Source organism: Pyrgilauda ruficollis, unplaced genomic scaffold (genome assembly GCF_017590135.1).
Source record: "Pyrgilauda ruficollis isolate IOZ18807 unplaced genomic scaffold, ASM1759013v1 scaffold134, whole genome shotgun sequence".
NCBI lineage: Eukaryota > Metazoa > Chordata > Aves > Passeriformes > Passeridae > Pyrgilauda > Pyrgilauda ruficollis.
Genome location: NW_024511877.1, coordinates 298,503 through 323,143, shown reverse-complemented (window position 1 = coordinate 323,143; position 24,641 = coordinate 298,503). Strand labels below are relative to the sequence as shown.

Sequence of the window (24,641 nt, the reverse complement as noted above, 5' to 3'; positions counted from 1 at the left end):
ACTGAGCAAAAAGAAGCAGCTCAAGTGTAACACAGGAAATAAACTGTTAACTACACATTGGATATTCTTTTAAAACAATGTTAAAGGGTAAGCTACATAACAGAGCACCCAACACTTGAAATGTCTTAATTATCAGTGTTTTTAAATAACTTTGCTTGACTGCTGTCCCAGCTACAGCTTCCTGACTGGTTCACAGATAAAGAAAATTATTTCAATGCTATTTCTTGCCCTGGCTTGTTCCCTGGCTTAGTGACAAGCGTACATGGTCCCCGCTCTCCAGCAGGCTGGCAGGGGACCATCCTTCCCATTTAACCTTCATTCCAGAACCCTGGCCTTTGTCAGAGACATGCTGCCCTTCAGGCCCATATAAATAACCCTGCTTCCCCTGGAAACTGGAATTTGGGCATGCTTTGGGCTCTAAGTGCTTCTTGCATACTATAGCTACGTTAATATGAGACTTTAGTTGAGGGAAATGGTGAATAAGATGGAGTTTGTTCTTTGGTGGTTGACAAGTGTAAAGCACATTAAACAGCACGAACTAATTAAGCTTCTTCATTTTGTTTAAAAAAAGGTACAAAGGACACTTCATTAAAGAAAAAATAAAAAGTAATAACACCAAACTTCTCTTTTTCTTAATTCTTTGTGTCCACATCTCTAAATATAAGTGATAGACAGGTCATGAAAACAGTCACACACTCAAAAATAAGCTTAACAATCATCAACCACACACCCCCCAAACCTTGGAAAAACATAATTTTCAAGCTGATTCTATCCCAGTGATGTAACAAAAAAAGAAAACAAAAAAAAAACCCATAACTAATACATATGTTTGGAGAGAGCAGCTCAGCTTTGTGAGACCATCCCAAAGCCTATTTTGTCCTCCCTTTTTAAACCCAGCTGTGACTACAGTTATTCATTTCCTGATGGCTTCCTTTGGAAAGCTAATATTTTATAAATAAAGCCATACTTAGGAGAGCAAGAGGACTGACAAGACAAACAGTAAAGCACTGCCAAGACACAAATGCCACGTCATTTGGATAAGGATTCCTGTCTTTGGTACATGGTATTCTCTTCTTAAAATGTTTTGGGTTTGTTCTTGACCATATGCCTGTATTCAAAATAATATTTCAACTGTAGCAATAGCTATTCATAATCTGTAATATGATTACTGTCCTCTTTAAGCCTTGTATTTCTTCTCCCTGAACCTAAGAACACATCCTATATTCTAGGAGAGCAGACTTTGAGTGTCCCAGCCCAGTGGCCAGAACAGAGGTGGTGGCAGGAATTTCCCTGGGGGAAGGGGTTACCTCAGCTCAAGGAGAGACAAGTTTGTGAAAGAAAAAACCACTGAGGGTTATTAAATCACAGAGACAAAATCCAGCTCAGGAAATCCTGAGCCAAAAACAGCTGGAGGCCAGGAGATTATTTAGGGGAAGTATCAGATATGCTTGCCCTGTTGCTGTTCTTCCCCAAGAACCAGGCTGTGGATATTGTTGAAGAGAAAACACTGAGAAACAGACCCTCTGAGGAACAAAGCAGGCAACAGGTCACTAACTAATGGCATTTTTATGGCTTCAATACTATCACCAAAGTAATCTTTAAAACAGCATTTGACCAAATAGAAAGAGGATTGAGAATGAAGCGTTACATCATTTTTTGGCCACCATAGAGCTCAATCTTCAGCCAGAAAACCTGGCGTAGAGTTATGAGAAGATATGGAGTGAGTGGCAGCTCTCAGCTAACCTTCCTAACAGGGGGATATAAACAAACCTTATCAAACTTTTTCTTAACAGGAGGATCCTTTCTTCTTCCCCCTCTGCTGCAAACAGCCCCCTGTGTTCTGCTGGACAGCACAGGCCTTCCTTGGGAAGTCTCTGTTCTGTTTCTGATACATTTTAGAACATGTGTCCAACCTTGAACATCAATTATAGAAGACCCTGCATCACTCTTTTGCTTCAGTATTTTCCAAATTCTTTAGCAAAGAATTTGCATTCTAAATGTAGCAGAAAGTGTCTACTACCTACCCTGGCAGGGTTTTATCCAAGGGCCTTGAGTTTTTAACTCAGCTACATCAGCTGACTCCCCTCAGAGAATTTTTAAGTTCATTAACATTTGCTAATCTCAAATCATGAATATGGACTTTGTTTTATTTAACATACACTTACACACTCTACACCCACTCATACACATATATACTTATACACACACGCACACACTGATATTTTCTTTTTATTAGAAATGTTTGGGGAGAATACTGATTGCACAGCTTTGATACATGCAGCTTCCTCCCTATCATTTCATGACCATTTTAGTTAACATAATTACCATTACAGCAGATCCTAATTTGTTCTCATGGCTACAAATTCATGAGACAAACTGCTGTGATGCTACAGCTTGATCAAAACAAGAGCAGGCAGCAAGGCAGCCCAGCTTTCACCAGCTTCTTCAGCTGAAAGGCTCAAGCACAGAAAGGAAATCAAAATCACTTCCTCTGCCTTTGGGTTCCCACCTCTGCAGCCTTCTCACTAGAGATGTTACAGACATGAGTGGCTGTGAAAACTACAGAGCAGGTTTACAGTTTTTTAAATATATACAATACACACCAGCCTTTTTCCTCCTTCCCAGAGAACTCTGGACAATGGATTTGGAGGGAGACTACACAGAAGGCTTAGCTGGACAGTTCATTAAAAGCTTTGCATTCCTAACCTAAGGAAGAGGGAGGATTTTGGTACCTCATCTTGTTCACTTTTAATAGATGAAAAATTTGGGGTATTATAATTTTTTAATTATTATGTCATGCCATGGTAGAATAGCCTAAGGAAGAAAATGATTTATGAGAACAGATGTATTAACTACATGCCACTGATACTTTAGGAAGGGAAAAAACCCAGGCCTATCCATTACAGCAAAAAGAGTGATGAGACTGACCTCGTTTGCCCTCAACGGTGTCTGCGGGAAACTTCCTACCATTAACACTTGTATTCAACACAAATCTCACTTCCAATGGATTTCCCATTGACTCCTGAAACAGAGCCAATGAAACTAATCTGCAGAGAGAGCAGAGCATGCATGAAACACTCAGACTGCCACAAGATTAGATGTACATTTTTAAGAGGCACTTAAAGACTTAAGAGTGAAAATTCTGCCGTACACAAACACACTTAGAAGCAGGCACAAGCTCAAAAGGATGACATTCGACACTCCCAAATCTTCAGTGCTGTTTGAAACCCTGGCAAGGATGTGTACCTTGGCCCATCTTCAACCTCTACCTGTGCCAGAAATAGCACTGGAACACGGATGGAGAAAAGAAAAAGCAGCAATATTCTGCATTTACATCTCATCTGAGATTGTCTGAAACATTAAAACCAGGATAATATCTTTAAAAGCAGCTCTGCAAAGTGGCCAGACCTACCTTTTCATCTCTTCTGGCACATAAAGAAACTGCAAAAGCTGCATCAGAATGAAGTGTTTTCTCAACAAATGTTTATAAACAGAATGTAAGCAATTTGTCTGGCTGACAAAAACTACCCATTCTCTCAGTGGACAAACAATGTCCTTTTGTCTGCCATGCTTGTGGTAAAAGAAAATAAATAAGATTTTGGCAGAAAGGCTAATATAGACTACAAAAATTTGGCAGTCAATCTGTTGCTCCTTGCAATTAATGCTTCACATGTCAGGTTTCACTTTTTGTCTGGAAAATAGGCTGTGGAAAAGCTCAGGACCACATGAGACACTTCCTCAGGATTCAGACTCTGGGCTACTTTTTAAGCAAAGCAAAACCACCTTGGGAGATTTTTGCCTATTTAAAGTGGCTTCTTCCTTCTATATTTATCCCCAGAGGAAAAGAAAGGGAAAGAATTCAAATCAGAAGAGAACAAGGCACCAAAGAGCCACATACAATCTGCTCCTTAAACCGTGACTGCTCCAAGCAAGAGCTGCTCTCCACACTCATTTCCTTGCCAGGCACTCAAGTGGGAGCAGTTTTCAAGCATGGCTACACAATCCCGAGGAGCAGGGAGCTCTGAGCATTCAGCCAGCCCTTGGCCAGCGCATCCCTCTCCTTCTGGTGGCAGCCCAGCTGCAGACTAGTGCTGGACACTGGAATTGCCCTGCCTGCCTTCACGGCCCATTAGCTGCAATTTCTGCTGCAGCAGAGGCTGTCCTCAGCTGGATTCAGCTCGGCTGCTAATTGTCCCAGAGTCTGAACTCATTCCACGTGAAAATCAATGGCAAACCTGAAATACTTTCAAGTCTTCATAGTCACTCTGCAGTTTCTCCCATTTTGTACTCGCAGACCTCAAGAAGACAAAAAGAAAATAATCCTGACTGCTCTGTGCTCATTTTGGTTACCATAAAAGTAAAGATTTCCCTTGTTCTTTGTAGTACAGGGGAGATTATGATAGATTAAATTCATCATGGAGAAAATGAGCCCCTTACAAAGAAATACACAGAGGCAAAAAGCACCACACCATTCCACTCTTGTTTTGAAGGAACAGTCTAAAGTCAAAGGGTAATTTATTCATTATGCCCATTTAAATTTTCATGTCCCCTTCGGCTGCCAACAAAAACACCAGTTAATGTGAAATGCAATCCCGCTTTTTTTTTCCAGATGTAGATATCTGTTCCTTAGGAAATACCAACAGGCAGACAAGAGCCACAACATTAAATTATTATATATCTAGAAAGAACTTAAAAATATGTTTGCACACACAAGCATTTCTGACACTTGTGTCAGAGATGCAGTTTCACTTTTAATGTATACAAAGAAAAAAAAATCCACAAGTGCTGCATCCATTTTTTTTAAAGCAGGATAATATTATAAAGGTGCAGACGTAAGAGCCTTCTAACAGTTCTAAAATTTCCATTGCTCACTGGAAAAAAAAAAAAATCTTAATACAAGCACACACGTCCTCCACTTACAACCTTTTTCATTACTATGATAAAGATGTTACCTAAAGAAAAATACCATACCAGAGTGTGGGACACAATCAAACAGCCAATGACCCAGAATCAGCTTGGGTCAAACAACAACTCAGGCTCAAGAATATTTGGCAAGCAGATCAACTATTCAAGGTCTGGAAAGACAAGTTTCCTTTCTTGGGACAACTTCTTTACCTACATGTCACCACTACCTGATGATGATGAATACCTGTGCTTACAGAAATAAAATCACTTTTTAGATGCTTACTGGCATCTATTTGAGTTGTATATTGGCAAGCCACCGAATTTGTCAGATGTTTCAAAAACCAAAGAGACACAGCAAAGACACAATTTAAATCACAAGACACAATAACTATCTCCCAGTCAGCAGATCTATCTGATCTTGGCAGTCAGTTTCTATTCATGGAGTTTTTTGGTTCTAAACTACTAAAAGATAAATGGGAATGATATTAAGAGACTCCCAGAGAGTTGTCTGCTGAAGTTGGATGTTAAACCCCCCCACCCAGTCACCTCAGTTTTCCAAGGAAAAATTACTGCTTCTCTCAGCATCTTATCAGGGGCTGTGCAATTGCCCCAGTTCAGGATCACCACTAAAAAGAAATGTGGCTCTTTACAGACAAGCCAGAGACAAAAAAGCAAAGAATGGATGATGCCTGTCCTGCTGCCCAGCTCCATGGAAAACTGGGGAGGCCAGGTGCCAAAAATGCACGAGTGTCTTTCATCAAAAGCTTGAAGACTAAAAGACATGGCAAGCATTTCCCTGCTGCATAGCACAGCACCAGCCACCTTGCTACCCGCCAAAGTCAAATAAACACATTTTCATCTGGGATATAAAAACAGATATACACACACAGAGGTTTTGATTACCAGCTCCTTGGTATACTGGATAAAAAGAGAGCACCTACCTGTTGAGAAATCCGTGTGGACACGGTCCATGTTTCCACTGGCACCTTCATGATCATGCAGGCTAGAAATTGGTGATGTTAAAGGCAAGGCACAATTCGTAGAGAACCCGAAAGCTCGGAGGATTTTGACCTACCTTTGTGAATCCCTGACCCTAGCATGTTGTTCGGCATTTACCTGAATTAACTGACAACATGACACCGAGATGGTAAAGTCCTTTATTGACAGCTCACACTCGCACATGTGGCTCAACAGACACAAATGTAATGTACCAACTAAAAACAGAGAAACAAAAAAATGAATCTATACTTCAAGAATCAATATTGCTCGAGATGGCGATGATGTAGCTCACAGAGCAATGCCTGGTTTACTGAGATGACCTCTGAAAACTTACCCAGGCATGATATTATTATTCCCATTAAAAAAATAAAGGAATTCTGTATTCCTCAGCAGCAGAGTCTCTGCTGGCTTCTGATAGAAGGTACAGTATTACAGCAACTACTGATGGTCATTAAGACAGACAGGACAAGACATGCTTCCAAGAGAAAGCTCCTAGTTATGTTTCAGAGACCTGATAAGATGTCAAATGTAATAAACTAAATTGCCTGAAACAAATCACTCTAATTTCATCTTTTGATACCATTGTATCTGTTTCCCCACAATGTATCCTAGTCTAGCCCATGGGACATAAATGTATCCAGGATCAACTTGAATTCATTTTACTCTTAGCAAATACATGAGGCATTCAGTGAGCCTTGCACCAGATCTAATACTGTTGCTTGCTATATAAAACTAGTGCACAAGAAGTTACTGCTGATTTTATATAAATTTTTATCAGTTCCAAGCAGCCAGGGGTTCTTGGTGCTGAGAACACCATGTGCAAAAAGCAATGACTGTACTGTACTGTGGGTTCCTCCTTCACTCCCAAATTTCTGCAAGTTTTGCCTCCCCTTCATAACTGAAGGTTTTTTAAATGTCTGGCTCCTCACATTAAAAAAAAAAAATTCTCGAATGGCCACAAGCAGCAGCATTTTGTTTTAATGTTAGCCAAGAACTTTCTCTTTTCAAAGGCTAAAATGATGCTGTGGAACTCTCTGGGGAATAGAAAAGACCTTTTAGTTCCCACAAAGGCACTTATTCACTGATAAAAAGCAGAACTTGTACACATTGATATGTCTGTGCTTCTGCTCACAAAGACCTGTGAGACAGTAAAACTGCAGCAAGCCTCAGCAAAGAAAAATTCATTTGTTTTCTTGTTTGGCTGCAACATTTTGATACCCCATCTTTCAAAACACTTCTTATTTAAAATGCAAATCAGAATAAGTGCAACCAAAGTTTCAGTTGGACAGATTTGTTCTTAAACCGAAATTTTCCCAAACTCAGCTTCAGGTGAGCCTTTGTTTCTCCATGACATTTCTTTGTCAACAAAACCCCAGAGCAGACAAAGGAAATTCAGGAAAAACAGCAGAGAAAGATAAAGTAGTAGCATGCAGCCAATAGTGGAAAGTCTATAAAAGGCAAAACCAGAATTTTTCAGCCAAAAATCTTGTCAGAGGAAACTTAATTTTTGTGTCCAATATAGTCTGGGGTTTTTAACTCAAAATTGATGGAAGGAGAACAGATAACAATCCATTAGACTCTATAACCTTTTCAGAAGTAGGAAATTCAGGGATAAATCTCCGTTCTGCCTCGCTGAAATCAGAACTTTCCTCTGTCCCCAGACATTTCTTAATCAATAGGTCTGTCTTCCTCTTTGCACCCTTTTGTCAAAAAGATTAAGTAAAACTTGCACTCTAATGGAAATAATTAGAAAACAGTAACATTTTTGCAACCCAGAATCCTCTTCCTTGAGCCAGCCTTGGTGAGGATTCTCCCAAACAGCTTTGCATTACCATCCCTAATTGGAATTAACAGCAATTGCTCCCTGTAACCATGGCTCTCCCATCAACCCACACCCTCCCGAGGGATTTCACAGACAGCAACGTGACAACAAACACTCCACAGAATTATAATCGATTATCAGTGATGTGAAAAAAAATCATCTCTAGGAGAGCCACTGCAAATGAAATACAGCTGGGTTTTCTTTGATGCTTCTGTGTGTTTGTCACCAGCAGAAGCTCCAGCGTTTTGTTTGAGAATTTCTCTACCAAGATATTCTCAATAAAGCAAAAGAAAAATAAAAGGAGGAAAATACTCAAAATATGTACTCAAATTAATTATTTGCGCATTTCTTATTGAATCTAAATTGAAATACCTTTTGCAACATGCTGGCCATTTAAATGTCAATTCTTCATGTCCCCTTCGGTTACTTACCTAAAAAAAAATACAGGAAAAATACGTTAATTTTCCATGTTCTCAGATGTGTCATGAGTCATGAATACTCTCCACTGCTCCCCAGCAAACTTTCAGTGGTTATAACTTATAATTAGGATAATGGGTTTTGGTTGTTTTATTGGTTTAGATGACATGTTCCCACTTTGCCTCAGCTAAGCATTCAGTAATTGAATTTAAGATCTTTTTTCTTATTTTTTCTTTTTTCCTCCATCGTACATGATTTCTAAATAAAAGCTACTTCATGCCCTCAATAACTTGATTTTCATATTCTGTGTATTTACTCTGAAAAAATTAATAATTGCAGTCACAGTAATGGCAATATAAAACATTCAAAGTAAAAGAACCCAAATGTGGTCTTCAGTATAGACATTTGAGCAACCTCTTGGCAACTACTGGAAAAGCATATTTTGGGCAGATGGGGCACAGGACAGCACACCCTGGACAGTGCTATATCCCAAATCATTACAGAAGTGATCTTCCAGTTGGGAACAGCAAGGGCAGCATGGGCACAGCAGGCTCACCATTCACTTCCACAGAAACATGGGGTTTACACCATTACAAACTGCATCTCTTTTCTGTAAAACCTTTCCAAACCTGAAAAAACAGGCAGGTGCGAGTACAGAACTTGCAAGAACCTCTGGCTCAGCCTGGCAGCAGGAGCCTGCAGGCTCCTTGAGCAGACCTCAGCCAGTCCTCACCCCCCAACCCATGCAGGAGGCTGGGCTACAAGCACACGTGCCAGGACCTGCCAGTCTCAAGTGAACCCCAGCTCCTGTTTCTCCCACCCACACACCACCCAGCACTCTTCTGTGGCTGAACTGCATTTATCACTATTGCCTTTCTGTACTCCAGATCATTTTAACAGTTCACAATACGGCCTATAAATGGTCCTCAACTACCAAAACTATATCCTAAGAGAGAAGGAAACCATTTCACATTTCACCCACACCAACTCTTTTGCTGTATGCCAGTTTTTAGATGTTTTCTTAACCAATGCAAGTTGAAAATCATAAAAAATGTAGGTGAAACCCTTAAAAACCAAATACCTTTCATATTCAGTAAAGAACTCATCAGAATTTCTTTAAACTCCTTATTTTCCAGCATTAAGGCTTCCCAAGCTTTCTGATGAATTTCAGATGGAAATACCACTTGTTCCCATAACGTGCTCACACTGAACAGACCGTACAGGCTCAACTTTCTCTCTGCCTGCATGCAACTAACTTTATTTTAAACTGAGTTTTAAATCCCTGCCAAATTCAGACATCTCCTGCACAAGTTCTGCTGCTTCCACCTCCTGTCAACCTACTCTGTGATGCCTCTGAATGAACCCTTTTTTTTTCCAACCTGGCAGATCTCTTATTATCTTCCTCTCTCGAAGGAGCACATTTTGCTCCTCCGGTCCCCATGCACGTGCGTGTTTAGCCTTTTTCAAGGGCAGCCTAAGTGCCAGCTACAGTTCAGAGCTCTCCAGGATATGAGCCCATTTCAGAATATATAACACCATTGTGCTTTATCTACAGGAGTTACTAAGCTGGGGTTAACACGTGCTACTATAGATTTTTGTCCTTAAAATGACAACTCAAGGTATAATTGCCATCTGACTAGAATTATCTGATGAGTCATGCTAGTTGTCAGGTTTGGTTCATTTTTCTCCCTTTCTTTTATAAGGGGAAGCATAATTTTCAAGGTTAAAGCAAAAACAAATTGATTCTGTTGATCAGAGGCAGTCTCACGGCTAATTTTCTTACAGTAGTTTGTAATGATTACACACATACCCCTTGCACAGGGAATTCTGAATTATAATCAAAACTTGACCCACTTTTTTTCAGTGCCTGCTCCGGAATTTGAAAAGTTGGGAGGGTCCTCCACAACAAGTACATGTTAAACTTGAAGTGCTACAGTTCAAGCTTATTTCTGAGGAAAAACACCTTTGTGCTTTGCCATTTGGCAAGGGTTACACTGAGCCATTTGCCTGGGGCTTATACCAGAAAAGTCAAAATGAAGACCGGCACCCCTTGGTGTTCCTGAAGATCAACCAGAAGGAACAGCCATCCTTCTGCTGTCCTTTGCCAGCCTAGATGGGATCAGAGCCTTCCACTCAACCGGTGTGTACATTTCCCTTTTATTGGTGAAAACAATGACCAGACAGACTTCACACGAGGTGACTCGTTGGCAGATAATGAATCCCATCCCATTTCTGCCACATAACAGACTTCATTTTGTGCAACCCAAGGCATGTCAGGCTGTACAGGGTCAGGAACCACGAGGCAAAAGCTGTTCAAGACTTCATTTGGCATTCTAAACAATTCCTTCCAGAAATACCCAGTAGCAGGTGCCATACCACCACTTTTATCCATGCTTATCCTCCAGTTTTAGAGGGGGACAAAGATGCAATAGTTACTGTCAATCAGGGAGCAAATCTGCCTAACATTTAAACATTGAGCTTCCTGTGAAATAGGATTAACGCTAATGGATGAAGCTGTCTCCCGTCTGCCTAACAAAAGAAATGATCCTGCAAATTCTGACCAGAATTGTATTAACTACCAATTACAGACATAAATATAGCTAGGAGACTGAAATCATATTTTGCCTGCTGCTGCAGAGGACTTGAAATGAAAATAGCTCCATCCAAATCAATATACAGCCATCTGCTCTGCAAAACGCTGACAAATCTCCTCCGTTCAGGATCTGTGTCCCCCAAATTGGATGAAGAAGTTGCCTTGCCTTCGTAATGCTCATTCCAAGAGTCAGCAGGGGCCGGCCATGTTCTACTGTCTTCCACTGATGCCTGATAAGTGCTTTGGCTCATCCCACATCCACTAAATAACTGCGTTCTTTGATTTCCATGCCAGGCTCTCGCATCTGCTTAGAGCGCCTCATGCAAGAGGCCAACACTGAGGTTTGCTTTTCAAAAGTCACTTCAAAAAGCCATTAACACAGAGCAAGCTGAAAGCCAAAACAACAGCCTAGCAGAAGACAGAGTCATTTTATTCAGAGACTGAATGGATGGTCCTTGGTGGAACTGTATGGGGGACTTTTCTTATTGACATCAGGTGCACAGGAGCTTCATATTTCCAAACAAAGCCATAGCCAGGCAGACTTAACCGAGCACAGCTTAGTTGTTAGAGCATTTGCAATGGTTCAAATCCACACCTGGTTACCACTCCTAACACAAAAATTAAAATATTAAACCCTTCAGAGCAGTAAACATTGGATATAAATCTCAATTTGTATCCTGAGATACATTATACATTGTACATTGCCTAAAATATTAAACAAAATTAATGTATTTTTCTGCTCAGGCACTTTGAAACCAGCTGCCCCTGCATCCTTCTCTTCAAGAGCTCCACAGTGAGCTTCTGATCTTCTGCAGCAAATGGTCTGGGCACGCTGGCCATGCGCCGATTCCCTGGGGTCAAGGAGAAGGGAACAAAGCTGCCTTTGTGCACATTCCCCGGACGGCAGCGAGAGCCCGGTCACAGATGCAATACCAGCAGGGACAGTGCCAACCCCAGTGTGCCCAACCATGAAAGCACTGACAGCACTGACCCCCCTCCACTGTGACAGGCTCTCTAAGTCCAAAGTGCATCTCAAGATTACCAGTTTAAAAAATCCTCCCAAAAATTGCTCATGTCTAAACAGAGCTTTAACATTTCAGAGCCCACTTCTGCCAACTCTTTGAAGCCATCGGGGCTATTTGTAAGACTAGCAACTCTGTCAAAACAGTAATTTATTCTCTATTCTTCCTAAGCCTAAGGACCACTAAAGGGATTTTAATAGGTTTTGAACAGTTTAAATCCACTGTGCTCTTGCAGCTGTTCTATGTTAACAGCAAATTCCAAATGGTCTTGCAAATTCCAGTTACATCTTGAGGGTGAAGTGGCAACCTGGTATACCTTTTTATACATATACACACTACCTACACAGAGCTATAATGCAGTATTTTGTATTTGGCTTCACTTACTGCCATTACAGCAATCTTCTTAAAAGCACTAAAGGGCAAGACTAATATCTGGATCCAAGCTACCTCTGAAGTCAGTCTAGGCGTTAGCAGGAAAGTAATCTATTTAATCCTTTAGGGAAAGGGAGATAGCTAATAAGTAATGGAAATACAGCCAAAGCAAGATCTCCACAAAGGTACCCAGTCATAGGAGATGGGGCAGTAAAAATGTGCAGTAGTAAAAAACTGAGTCTGCTTTCCTACCCCGCTGCAGCCCTGATCCCTCCCACGTGCTGGCTTCCAGGCTGAGGGAAGCAGCAGCTGGCTGTCAGGTCAGAACACAAATCCCACACAGACAGGATCCAGCAACAGGTAGTGCAACACAGTTTTTCTTGGCCTGCAATACAGAGTGCAGAATTGGGCCTGTGGTATCCAACAGGAGAGAAAGGAGAGACAAAGAAGGGAGGGAATAATCAGTCAATCTGACATCCCTCACTTCCCTGAGCAGGCGTACAGACTACAGATACTCATTAATGGCCAATAATTAGATAACTGTCCTCCATAAATATACACACTGAGAGCATTTCAAACAACCCCTAACAGGAATGACTGCTAACTCAATTCCCAGCTATTGATGAAGTAGTTTACAGCACTTATGAATTCTGGCACATTTTGTGAGACACCTCAGCGCTTCCTTGCTCCGTGACCCAGGCAGATCTTGTCACTGTGTCCCTCTCAGGACAGGCGACCTCTGCTGACCGTGACAAGGGACTCAGAGGCCAGGGTGACAGCACGGCTTACCGTGACATTCACCCGGTGCCAAGCTGCTTCCAACGTCAGTAGATGGGTTGGAAACTAAGCTGAAGGACACACGGCTGGAGCCCCAACTTGCAAGATGAAATTATCTCAGCAGTCATAACTCCTTGGCGTCCTTCCTATTTTTCACGCTACGTGTTCAAGAGGATTTAGCTAACAGTCTTTTACTTAATTAAAATTAAGATACTGATCTCATTTTTTTAAAAGAAAGCAGATTGTAAATGTGGCTCGGGGGAAAAAAATTTGTCTTCATTACTGAGCCTTGCTAGACTTGCAAGTTCCTTCCTGGCTTGTTTGGGGGAGCAGGGAGGGATGGCACCTCACAAAGCCAAAGGGGTGATAGCAGAAACAACAGTTTTATTTCAGTCATGTGATTCCCCCAAAAATGGTAGTTCTAACAATTCCTGAACAGCTGTAGCACAAAATAAACTGAATGGAAAGTCACAAAGCTGAGAAGGAATGACAGCCATTTGGTCCTTACTATATTAAGGACCAAAGAGGACTGGTAGTGCCCTTTAGCTGACAGGCCCAAGCTTTTCATTCCTCTCACCAGTTACTGAGCCATTAACGTGTTATAAAAATACATCCCAGAGGATGGCTCCACACAGCAGCTTGAGGATAAAGCCACTTACAACCTTCAGATGAACACTTCCTTGCTCAGTATGGAAAGCCTGATGGAGAGCTCCCTTGCTGTCTGGGGAGGTGTAAAGGGTGAGGGCCATAGTGCAGAAGCACCGATGGAAATTGGAAGCTAACTTCAGACTGATGGCCACAACTCAAAGACAGGGCTGCTCCCCCTCCACCTTCCAGACACGAAACTCCTGAATCAGGAATGCGATGGAAAACACACAAAGTGTTTTCTGCTTGACTTGGTTTTAAAACAGAGGCTTGTATTAGCAGTCAAACTTCACTTGTATTTAATTAAAAACTGATTCAGTGACTAAGAGAAGAACAGCCCCAAAAGGAAATGTCAGAATGCACTGCACTAGGCACGGCGCTTTCTGCATGAAATACAAGATGCCCATTGGGTTTGGGATTAACCATAAATTGGGCATAGTTTCGAGGCTGACCTATAATATTTCAGACTAAAGAGTCCCAAGCAAACTCCAAATTCCTACACACTTAAGAAAAACTAAGAGCTAGTATATTATACTTCTTTTTTCATCTATTCAAAGAAAACAAGGAATAAAATTTTAGAAACGTACACTCAGAAATACCCCAATTTCTCTCAAACTTTCTGTACTTCTTCCTTCAGTGGGGCTGGGGAAGTGAGAGAAGAAAACTCAGAGAGCACAAGAAACTCAGTAGCCAGGACCATGCCAAACACCCAGGTATCATTTTCAACCTCAGTTCACTCTCATTTTTATTTCTGAAGCAGAGCCACCAAACCACATTCCCCAAAGCTCCTCAATACAGCTCTTCTTCTAAAGATACTTAATTTTTTTTTGCAAAAAAATAAGTCCAAAGCTACATTTGTAAGCAAAACATTAAAATGCAAAATATCCCATCTTGCAAATGATACAGTATCCTGTAATTTTGCTTTGTCTAGGCTGCCTTGAGAGCAAAAGACAGTATTGTTTAGCTTGTTACCAATTGTTAACAGATGTTCTCCCCTGTGTTGTTAAACAAGTCTTGATAAAAACACACTTAATAGAACTGGAAGTACCCTGAGTGGGTTTCCCATTTGATCTGCTGTACGGCTCAGAGGCTTTTTTGTCTGCTTGTTGTAGCACGGAGTGTGTTTGGTCCCACAACAGTGACAGCTGACAACTGTTTTTCCTGTTTGCAAAAGCTTTAGCCTTCAACTTGAACCAAAAGCATTTGTCATGTTGCATGGCAGCGAAGTAGATTTAATCAGACGAGGCCACTGGCGTTGTCAGTGCCAGGCTGAAAGAATTCCGCAGGACAAAAGCTGGATTTGTCTCTCTGGGAGTCTGTGTGGGGAGCAGCAGTGCATCCCTGTGAATGCACAAGGGGCAAGCTCAAGAGGGGAGGAAAACCAACCCAAGAGAATATTTTGAGTGCAGTTCAGCCAAAAAATAACTGTTCTTAAGTGACCAGCAGGAAGCTCCTGCCAGCCAAGAGCACTGTTGTGAGAATTTTGACAACATGAAGTGAATCTCCATGTAACTCTTTCAAATGTCACTAACACAGAGGGTGGTGCCTTCTGTGCTCTATCCCTACGTAATTCTAATTCCAGAATAGTCAGCATCACTTAATATCTGTTCACATTCAGCAATCAGCCTGCAAAAAATTATTGACAACAGATGACTGTTCCCAAACAGCAGTGACAATCCTCCAAAATAGTCTTGGAGATTAAAATTCCTTAGAAACCATAACAAAGCACGTACCTCTCCTAGATAATGTCACACTAAATAAAACCCTCCAAAAAACAAACCATTAAAAAAATTAAAGTCTTGATCATTTTACATAGCCACCAAGATTATATTTTATAGTTTTTCTGCCTTTTTGGATGATCAAGCATTTGCAGAAGATTTACACAGGTAACTTAAGCTCAGAAGAAAGAGAATGAAGCCATATATGCAAAAATCAACTCAGAGGCTTGCAGCATTTCCAACCCCCAGCAGTGAGTGAAAAAGCAGGAGCCCCACCTTAGGGGTTTTGCCAATTTACACCACCCTGGCACGGTCTCATCACGAAGCCTTGCAAAGAGGCTTTCCCTCTGCACCAGAAACAAAACACTCTGAGCTACCAAGAGAGTGAACTCTCCTCATGTTGCCTTGATATTCCCTTGCATTATTTTAGAGGGGCAGCTTTAATGTGCCCGAGGTGTGATTGAGCAGCTGCCAGAGGAAGAGGCGCCTGCATTTCATGTAGGGTGTGCGGGTACAGCCGGCACTCTGGCCTGGCACAGCCTGGCTTTGGCATTCCCATACGGAGAGCTGCCTGCAGTACATCCATGAATTGGAGCTCAGCCTTGCATGAAGTGTTCCAACATCACTCCAACTGTGCTAAAGGAATTTCCCACTTGCTTTTTTCCGCTAATTAGAGAGCCACCGGGACACAACAGGGCCTTTTGAGAGCGCGGTGGGCCCTCGAGTTCTGCTGAGTCAGGAGAGGGGCTGGATATTTTGATCCACCCAGAAGACAACCTTCAACTTCCTAAATGAGGCTGCAAGCAGGACAGTAGCTATAAATGTCAGCTAAGATTTGCAACCTACAGGCACCAATACCAATCTAGACTTATTTAGTCCTTAATCCAGGAGATAAGGCAGCAACAGGAGCTGGTGAACGTACAGATTTTTAAAGACTTAACTCATTTCAGTAGATATCTGCCTTGCCTGGCACACATTTTTTCTGGACATCTCTTCAAGGCAGAACACAACATCTGAAGCAACTCCTCACAAGAGACTTGCAGAAAATGTGTATAAAAAATCTGTTATAAAGCCTTTATACAGCGTTCAGGTGTCTGCAGTCTCACTGCACCTGCAGACTGTCCTGCTTCTGAACCCTGGTCCCCCAAAACAGTTCTCACATTTATAATGCAACAGGCTCAGCAACTCCTACATGTTTATTCTTGATTTCCAACTGGAGATACTTTAATTTTAAGAGATATCAGAACTTCCTCAGAAATGCCTTGTCATTTACGGTCTCCTGGATAGACAGAAAATCACTGAAGAGCTGATAACTTTAAACTAACTCTAAAAAAGTTGAAAAGAGATGCCTGTATTCTCGTGTGACACTACACCCACTCTTCACTTGCATCCAAGGCAAACAGCTGCTGTGCTTCAGGCACATCTCTGATCCCAGCTGTGCAGCAGGTGAGTCAGGAGATCAGCAGCACCGGCTGTGATCCTGCTGCCACTGGAAATCTCCTGCCCAAGCGGGTGAAACCTCTCAGCACTGCTCAGCAAACACTGTCCCCTCCTGCCCCCCTGCTCCTGGCTGTGCAGTTTGCACTGAGCAGTGCATATCAGCCACGACATGCACTCAGGAGACTCACCAAAGGATGATAATCATAATACTGATTTATTTCAAGGCTTCCAGACTGAAAGCCAGCCAAATTTCCCATTTATTTTTACCCTTGCAACAACAATAATAACGAACATTATAACAAAGATTTAAACATAGTTTCTCTGTTGGCTTGCACTGATGTTTCTCTAAGTTAAATGTTATGTTTTACCTGAATATTAAGGCCTAGAACTAATAACTAGTCAATAAAATTAGCACTGCAAATTGTTACATAACATGCAGAATACTCACATAAACCATTTTGACTGAGATCAGTTTTCACAGTTGCCTGAACTGGTATTTGAACAGCAGACCTCACTTCTGCTGCAATACCAAACAATAGTCATTTGTAAGCCTCTTTCAAGTTGATAAAATTTTATAAAAATCTAACATTATTAATCACTTTCAAGTTTCTGAAAGTGTATTTTTTTCTACAAGACCATAGTGGCCAGCTTAGTGAAGAGCTGAAGCTGAATTTCCTCCAAATGTGTACCTGTAAATTGGCATCAATATCCAAAAATGCAGTAGGCTCCCCTCCCAATGCCTTCCAGGCAAGATGTGGACTGGGATATGAGATGGGAGAACCAATAAGAGCAGGACTATCCCCAGTAAGGTACTTACAACTGTAACCACATCTCTTCTTCGCATATAGGAAGCATTTTATTTTCCTCCTGTCCCTAATATAAATAATTCCCTAATAATTCCGTAATAATAATTCCAAAATAATAATTCCATAAACATAATTTCAGAGCAGCTTTAAAAAAATGAGAATGGAGGATATTCCTACACAACACATTCCCCATTCTCCCAATATTTATTCTTCAGTTCTCTTTACTTTTTTTTTCCCAGCACTGTGGAAACAGCTGGGACTTTGATGCACAGCTGCTTTCCATAGTGTTTCAGAAATCTACTTTCTGATCTGTCTTGGCACAAAAACCCCCCCAAATGATCAAATTTCATCTTTCTACAACCTAAAAAACCCCCAAGAATGACTGTGTGTCTGTCTTATAAGAGACGCGTCTTTCTTTAAATTACTTTTCTTAAACACTACATTAATTTTAATTTAAAATGAACAATTGTTCTTTGTTTAATAACTCCTGATACTCAGAAATCTTATAGAGGTTTCACTCCTAAGTCCTGAGCACTTCCCTCATTCTGAGCCCCAAAACGTGATTGATTCCAGCAGGCAATAAAAGCACACACAACATACAGGATAATTTTAATACATGCAAAGATCACAAGTATTTGTGTCTCCTTCTAAGGACACAAGGCACCAGAACAGGAAGCCTTAATTCAAGAAGAGAGTCCTGGGAGAATGACCAAAACCAGTTTTCATTCTATCCCAGGAGAGCATCAATTCTGAATCTTCCACATCTTAAACCAATGTCCCAATCCCAGGTTACAGAAATCAAAGGGTTAATAAGAAGCCCCTCTGTTTTCCTGCTTTTTCCACTAAATAAAACCAAGCACCTGATTTGAATTTAACAGATGTTAATACAACTCTTCTATTCACTACCATGTTTTAGTCCTTACAACGTTTTAATTAATTTTACTCTTTAAAATGCATGAAAATTTCACATCACCTTTAAATATTTATTGACAGTTTAGATGAATATTTCATGCTGATTTTAGAGAATAGAGAACATTTTCATAACATTGCTGTTAATTCAAAATGGCAATTCTACAGTCTCAGACATGCTCTCAGTACAGTGAGAAGGAATTTTGTATCTTGCTCAAAGCAGACCATAAACACTGGCTACAGCAGAGAAATAAAAACATCAAGGAGGAGTTTTTTCAAAGCTACTTAAGTGATTAGGGAGCCCACACAGCTCCCATTTACATGAGAAGCAACTGCATGTCTGGATCTTTTGAGCAATTTTGAATAGTTCATTGGTCTAGGAAAGATTCTCCCAGTTAGGAGTAGTAGGTTGGGAGTAATTAATTGAAAACACATTACCTGTGATGCACAACGAAGACAATTCTCACAGCACAAGTGAGTATTTTAAGATGCTAAAATTGACCACAAAAGCTCTACAAACATAGGACCACCAACCTGTTTAAAACCAGCTGCCTCATTTCTGCAGAATAGCTGTCTTCCCTTCCAATTTCGAGTTTTTCTGCCTTTTTGGTTTTTTGAGAGGCCTTTTAAAGCTGCTGGAGATGCAACAGAGGAAGAGCAGTGTGGTGGGTCAGACTGCCTTAAGGAATTTGGGACCATGAACAGCTGGGGCAGTAAAGGCAAGGCAGGTGCAAGTGCTTTCCCTGATGTTGAAACAATCAGGGCAGTCAGTGTTGGTTGTTTACACACAAACAGCCCTGAACATTGAAAAAAATCCACCTGTTCTTATACTTAATTTAAAACAACTTTTCCTATTGCTGCAGAAGCTTGTAAATATTTATAATTTTAGCAGCCATGTGTACAAGCCAGAGAACAGGCACTTTAAAACAGAAGTTGCATTAAAAAAAAAAAAAAAAAAGTTAAAGTTGTAACAGCAGCTTAGCATGTGTAGAAACCAAGGTATTAATTTACAAAATGCCTCACAAATATATTGCCCCTTCAAAAAACTTTGTCAGCCAGTAGCAAAAGCTTTGCATCAGGTGTGAGGGATTCCAGACTGCAGTGGTTCCTATGCTAATTCTGCCTGAAGACATATGAAAACAGGAGCTAAAGTCTTTTAGCTAATGCAGAACACTGGTACCTTGCTGTTCTTTGTTCTCAGGAAAGACTAAAAAGTTGCCTATATTTAAGAATATTCTTATATTTTACCCATTAAAATGGGTAAAAAGGCAAATGACAAGCACCCAAATAGAGGGGTGGAATTAAGCACAGAAAGCTATGATTCTTTTCAGAAACTGAACACTGTGGTTAGAATAAAGCACTTGAATATGCTGTGCCACAGCCATCATTACCAACATGCTCATTAGCATTAAATTAACACGGACATGAAATATCAGGATGTAAATTAACAGCAGATGATGCTGTGAAAATGTAAGAAATTACTGTTATTTGCCAGTAATTCAACTAACAAAAGCAAATTCTGTTTATCACATGTAAACTCCAATGCTGTGTTACAGTGTTTTGGTTTTTAACTGAAATCAACTAACAAAAACAAAGAAACAAAAGATGTTACAGTTTCACACTCACCTTCTATTTGGTACTGCTTGTGTTGAGCACTAATTACATCAATGATCAAATCCAGACAGCAGTTCAATCAGAATACTAGACTCAGTTTTACAGAAGCAATTCTAATTTTTAGCAGAAACATTTTTAAATTACTTTCAATTAGATCTTTGCTCTTTTCCCTGAAGACCAGAACTGTAATGTTTTCCAGGTTCTTTAAGCTTTCATTTTAGCATTCTCTGCCAAAGTGCCCACAGTATTATGATCAAAAACACATTTTCAATAATTATGCCCTAAATAGTTTGCAGCACATCCATATATTGACTTACACTGCAGAGCTCAGATATTCCACAGTAACTTGGAATTCTGCAGATCCTTCTCACCCATGGCGGGCTATTTCACAACGTGAAGCCTGCACAGCCTTCAGGAGCCATCCAACACCCACACCAAATGCTCAGAGCAGGCAGGTGGCAATAATTAGAATGAAGATAAGCTGAGGTGACAAAGCAACGAGAGCACATCAATTACTGCCTGTCACTCAGACCAGAGACAATCTCAGAAGATGGACTGATACCACTGCATCATTCCCTATTATATTCAGCTTTTCTCTCCTTCATTTCCTCAAAATGGAAGGTCACCACAACACCATTACATTTTTTTAATACAAGTGAATTTTTTATCAATATTCACTGTATGCACAGTACAAACTAATGTTTGGCTACCTCTCACAGGCTGCACACAGAATAATGCTGTGATTTCCAAAAAGTAGCTCACTACGTGAGGGTAGCAGGCATGAGCACTTGTCTTTGAGTAAGGGAGAGGTGATTCTAGAATCATTTGATAAGGTTTGTTTTCCCATGAATTTTTATATTAATATTTATTTTTATATTCATATACACACAAATATATCTAAATCCATCTCTCCATCTTGAGAAATAAGTAGAGACACTGTATTTATACTCCTTAAGGAGTAAGAGCAAATACACTCCCAAGCACACACCTTAGTGCTGAGTTACCAGCAAGAAGTTGAAACAAAATAAACCCAAGCTTTGAAACCTTGAAAATTCTCACAGAACAGGTTTGCCATCCCTTCCCTCTCTCTGCTGACCACCCTACAAGTAGTCAGGGAACTCGTGTCACCGATGTGTGATCCACCTGCTTTACAATTCAGTAATTCCTGAAGTCAGTTTTGAGATGTTTCTACGCCACCTTTTTTTCCATAGGATTCTATAATGAAACTGTCCAAATGTATTTTTGCCTTTAAATAGAAGCAAAGCAAAATTATACTCTGGCTTTAGACAACCAGTCAAACTACCTGACTACATGATCACAGAAAAGCCAACCCGATCTGATGGATACATGCCATGTAAGAACTTGCAGGCATCCTTCCTTCTGGTGATGCTGCAGCAGCCAAGGCTCAAGGTACAGGGCAATAAGATGAGAGGCTTCCAGCCACAGGACAACAAACAGGGAGTTGGCCAGCTACTAAAACCCTTTAGACAGCGACTGTGCACACACATAATCAAGTTTTGCTTCCATAACATAGGTGAAGGTCAAGAGAATCATGGCTGAGATGTTTTTCCTCGCCTTTCATCCTGGATTTCAAAATCTTCCCTTGAAATCCAGACAGCTATTGGAAATGGCCAATTTTCAAGCAAGTGCATTGTGCTGTGAGCAGCATTAGAGCAGATGGTTGGTGCAGTCACTAACCTGACACAGGAGGATTCACCACCCTTTTTTGCACATCTTCCTCTTCCATCAGACACAGGGGCTGCAAGTGCCCATCACCTCTTCCCTGTTTTATCCTCCAATAACGCTTTCACAGCCAACATAATTCCCTGTGTTAATTGGCAGTGCAAAAACCCCCACAAACAATAGATAAGGTCTGTGAAATTCAACGGGTTAAAAATATTTTTACTTGCTGCTCCATGACCATTCTCTTGGGATAACAAAAAGAGGCAAGGAACAGCAGCAAGGCCCTGAACGCCATTCCTGGCTGGCACACACTTCTCTGCTGGACACCCCTCAGCTCCCCTTACTCAACTTGCTTTGTGCTGGGCTGACAGCAGGAGGCTTGAAGGTAATTTAAGAGGGGATTACCTGTTATATTCTCCCTCACAGTTACAGCACTGTATGGAAATCACAGCAGGAAAGATTGGATATTTTCATATCCCTTGGGACAAAGGGACCCATCTCCTGCAGTGGCACACACCCTGTCATAGGAATTCCAGTACCTGCAGCTCCATACTATTAGTGAGTCATTTCAGAGATTAGAAATAGAAACCTTTTAAGTGCTTGTACACAATTACCCAATATTATTACGGAACACTGACAGCTGAACACTGCTCATCTCCCAGAAAAAAACCCCTCCTTTTTCAAAATTAAACCAATAATTTCTTCCGTAATACATAATAATTTTGTTTCATCCGTGTGTGCACTCCACCTATTGCCTTTCAATCAATCGTTCAAAACTTATTTTATGTAAGAAAAGACAGACCTGAAATGCTTTATCTTCCTGAATAATATCTAGTCAAGGACCTGATGTGCCAGCTGTAGGAAGCCAATGAGTGTGTGACACCTGGGAGTGGTGAGCACCCACGGCAAGGGAAGAGGCAAGGAGGGAGCCAGCAAAGCTGCCTCGCTGAAACAAATCCCAGCGAGAAGAGCTTGGATTAATGGGTTTAATTGCATTTATAAAGATTTCTGCTGTCACTCTGAATAAGAGCAGCACGCTGATGAAACCTGAGGAGCACCCTGGGACGCATCCTCAGTGCCACCCTCCTTTCCAGGTGTGCATCCCACCCCAGCCTCAGCAGTTCCACCCCTCACCCTTCACTCCCACAGGTGACAGGGTAGGAAAGCACGTGGAGCATCCAGCAGGGCTGGAGAATTCCACAGAGGCAGGAAAGAGGCTGCAGGGTTTTGTCTTTCTGAACACCCACGAAGCAAAGCGTGGTGTGAAATGAGCCCAGCTGCTCTGCTGCTCAGGGCTCTCTCTAACTGCCCCCAATTCAGATTTTAAGTCGCCGTCACTATTTAAAACGACTGAGAAATAAAAGGAGCCCATAATGACATGTTTGCTTCAGCTCAAGGCATAGCATTGATTTCTCTGCTTACAGACCCCTGAATCAATTCATCGTCTTAAAAATTGATAAATACTTATTTCTAGTAGCCGTCAACTTTCTGTTCAAGAAATACATATAAATTGAAGGTCTTATAAATAGGTTCTCCCTGTTTAACATCAAAACCATGCCAATAACTGCGCTTTCTGTACAAGGTACAATATGTAAAATTCCTTCACAGCTCATTTTGTAGTTTTCCTCTAGGTAGATTATATTTGTAAAGCCACAACTGATTTAAGTCATCTGCATGTACTAAAATCTCAGCACAGCCTTACTTCTTTTCCCAGAGAAAACAAAAAAACAGCATTAGGCTTTCTCTCCACGGCTTCAAATAGGAAATGGGAATACACCTACTTTTCTACACAAGTAAAAAACATACGCTGCCATCTATGAGCTCAGGAACTGGAACACAACTGTAGGACTGCAACAACCTCAAAACTGTGCTGAGCCACAAAATAAAAATCCTAATAGAGTTCAACTATTGTCAACAGTGAGTGGTGAATCAGTGCACTCTAAGTCAAAATAAACCCTAGGGATCATTATCTTTCCCTTTGCACTGAAAAACGGCTTTACATTCAGAATAGTCATCTCGATAAACAGTTTTCAAGACTCTGGAACATTGTAGAAAACATTTTAGATTAAGTACCTTTTTTTAAAATAAGGATGTATGTTGCTTGTTTTAAAAAGTTCTCCCTCCCTTACTTCCCAAAAGGAATTTTTAGAGTGAGCTAAGAGGTGGTGAGTCAAATTTTCTATTTTACTGATGTATGTACATGTGTATGCATAAATTTCTTAAATATAAATAGGTATTTTTATAACTTATTTGCTTCATCTCTCCAAAGCCTGTTACAAAGTTGGGGGAAAATGTAAAATGAAAGCCTCTGTCAGGAAAAAACAAAAGAGTGGGGGAAGATGAAGATATTCTAAAAGAAGTTGAAGTTAAGTTTTAGAAACAACTTGGAAATCATTTTCAAGACAATAATTTAATAAGAAAAGATTTCCTCAGTCTAAATTGAAGCAAGTGATATGAGTGTCTTTGGAATGTAACCCGTGGGCCCAGATGAAAGCCAAGGAAACAGCACAGGAAGGTGGTCAAGTGACAAGTTTCAGCATCCACTTTCACTGCAAAGGTTGAAGAGGGAATGCAGAAGAGGTGCTGGGGCGTGGGAAGGCAAAAGGATGTGTCAGCAGGTGTTCTGCTGGAAGCTTAACCAGCCAAGCAAAAACATGGAGCAGGAAATATGCATTCCTGACACTCTTCCAAAGAGGACCTATGAGAAAATAAACTAATGCTGGACAATGGTGACAGCAGACTCCTCTGAAGGGGGACACAGCTCATGCCTGTCACGAGGGGAAGACACCAAAGAGCTGCTGAGAAGCTGGGGGAGCCTCAAAACTCCAGAGTCCCTGTGCCAGGATTGCCCTTTTGGGGGCCTGGCACTCAGACAGACCCACAGCCATCCCACCTCCTGCTCAAAATGCCCACTCCAAG

The 24,641-nt window shown here is 41.0% G+C and overlaps 1 protein-coding gene across 2 annotated transcripts in view; it reads right to left on the bottom strand.

The window, feature by feature from the left end:
- ANK2 (ankyrin 2) overlaps nt 1-24,641 on the bottom strand; it is a 274,403-nt gene that overhangs the window by 225,198 nt on the left and 24,564 nt on the right. The window contains exon 2 of one of the 2 annotated variants that reach the window (XM_041459285.1): nt 8,099-8,157. The exons of the other annotated variant lie outside the window; for it this stretch is intronic. Within the exon in view, the coding sequence (XP_041315219.1) occupies nt 8,099-8,119 (21 nt within the window). The 5' untranslated portion in view covers nt 8,120-8,157. The remainder of the gene's footprint in view (nt 1-8,098; nt 8,158-24,641) is intronic. 2 annotated transcript variants of the gene reach the window in all.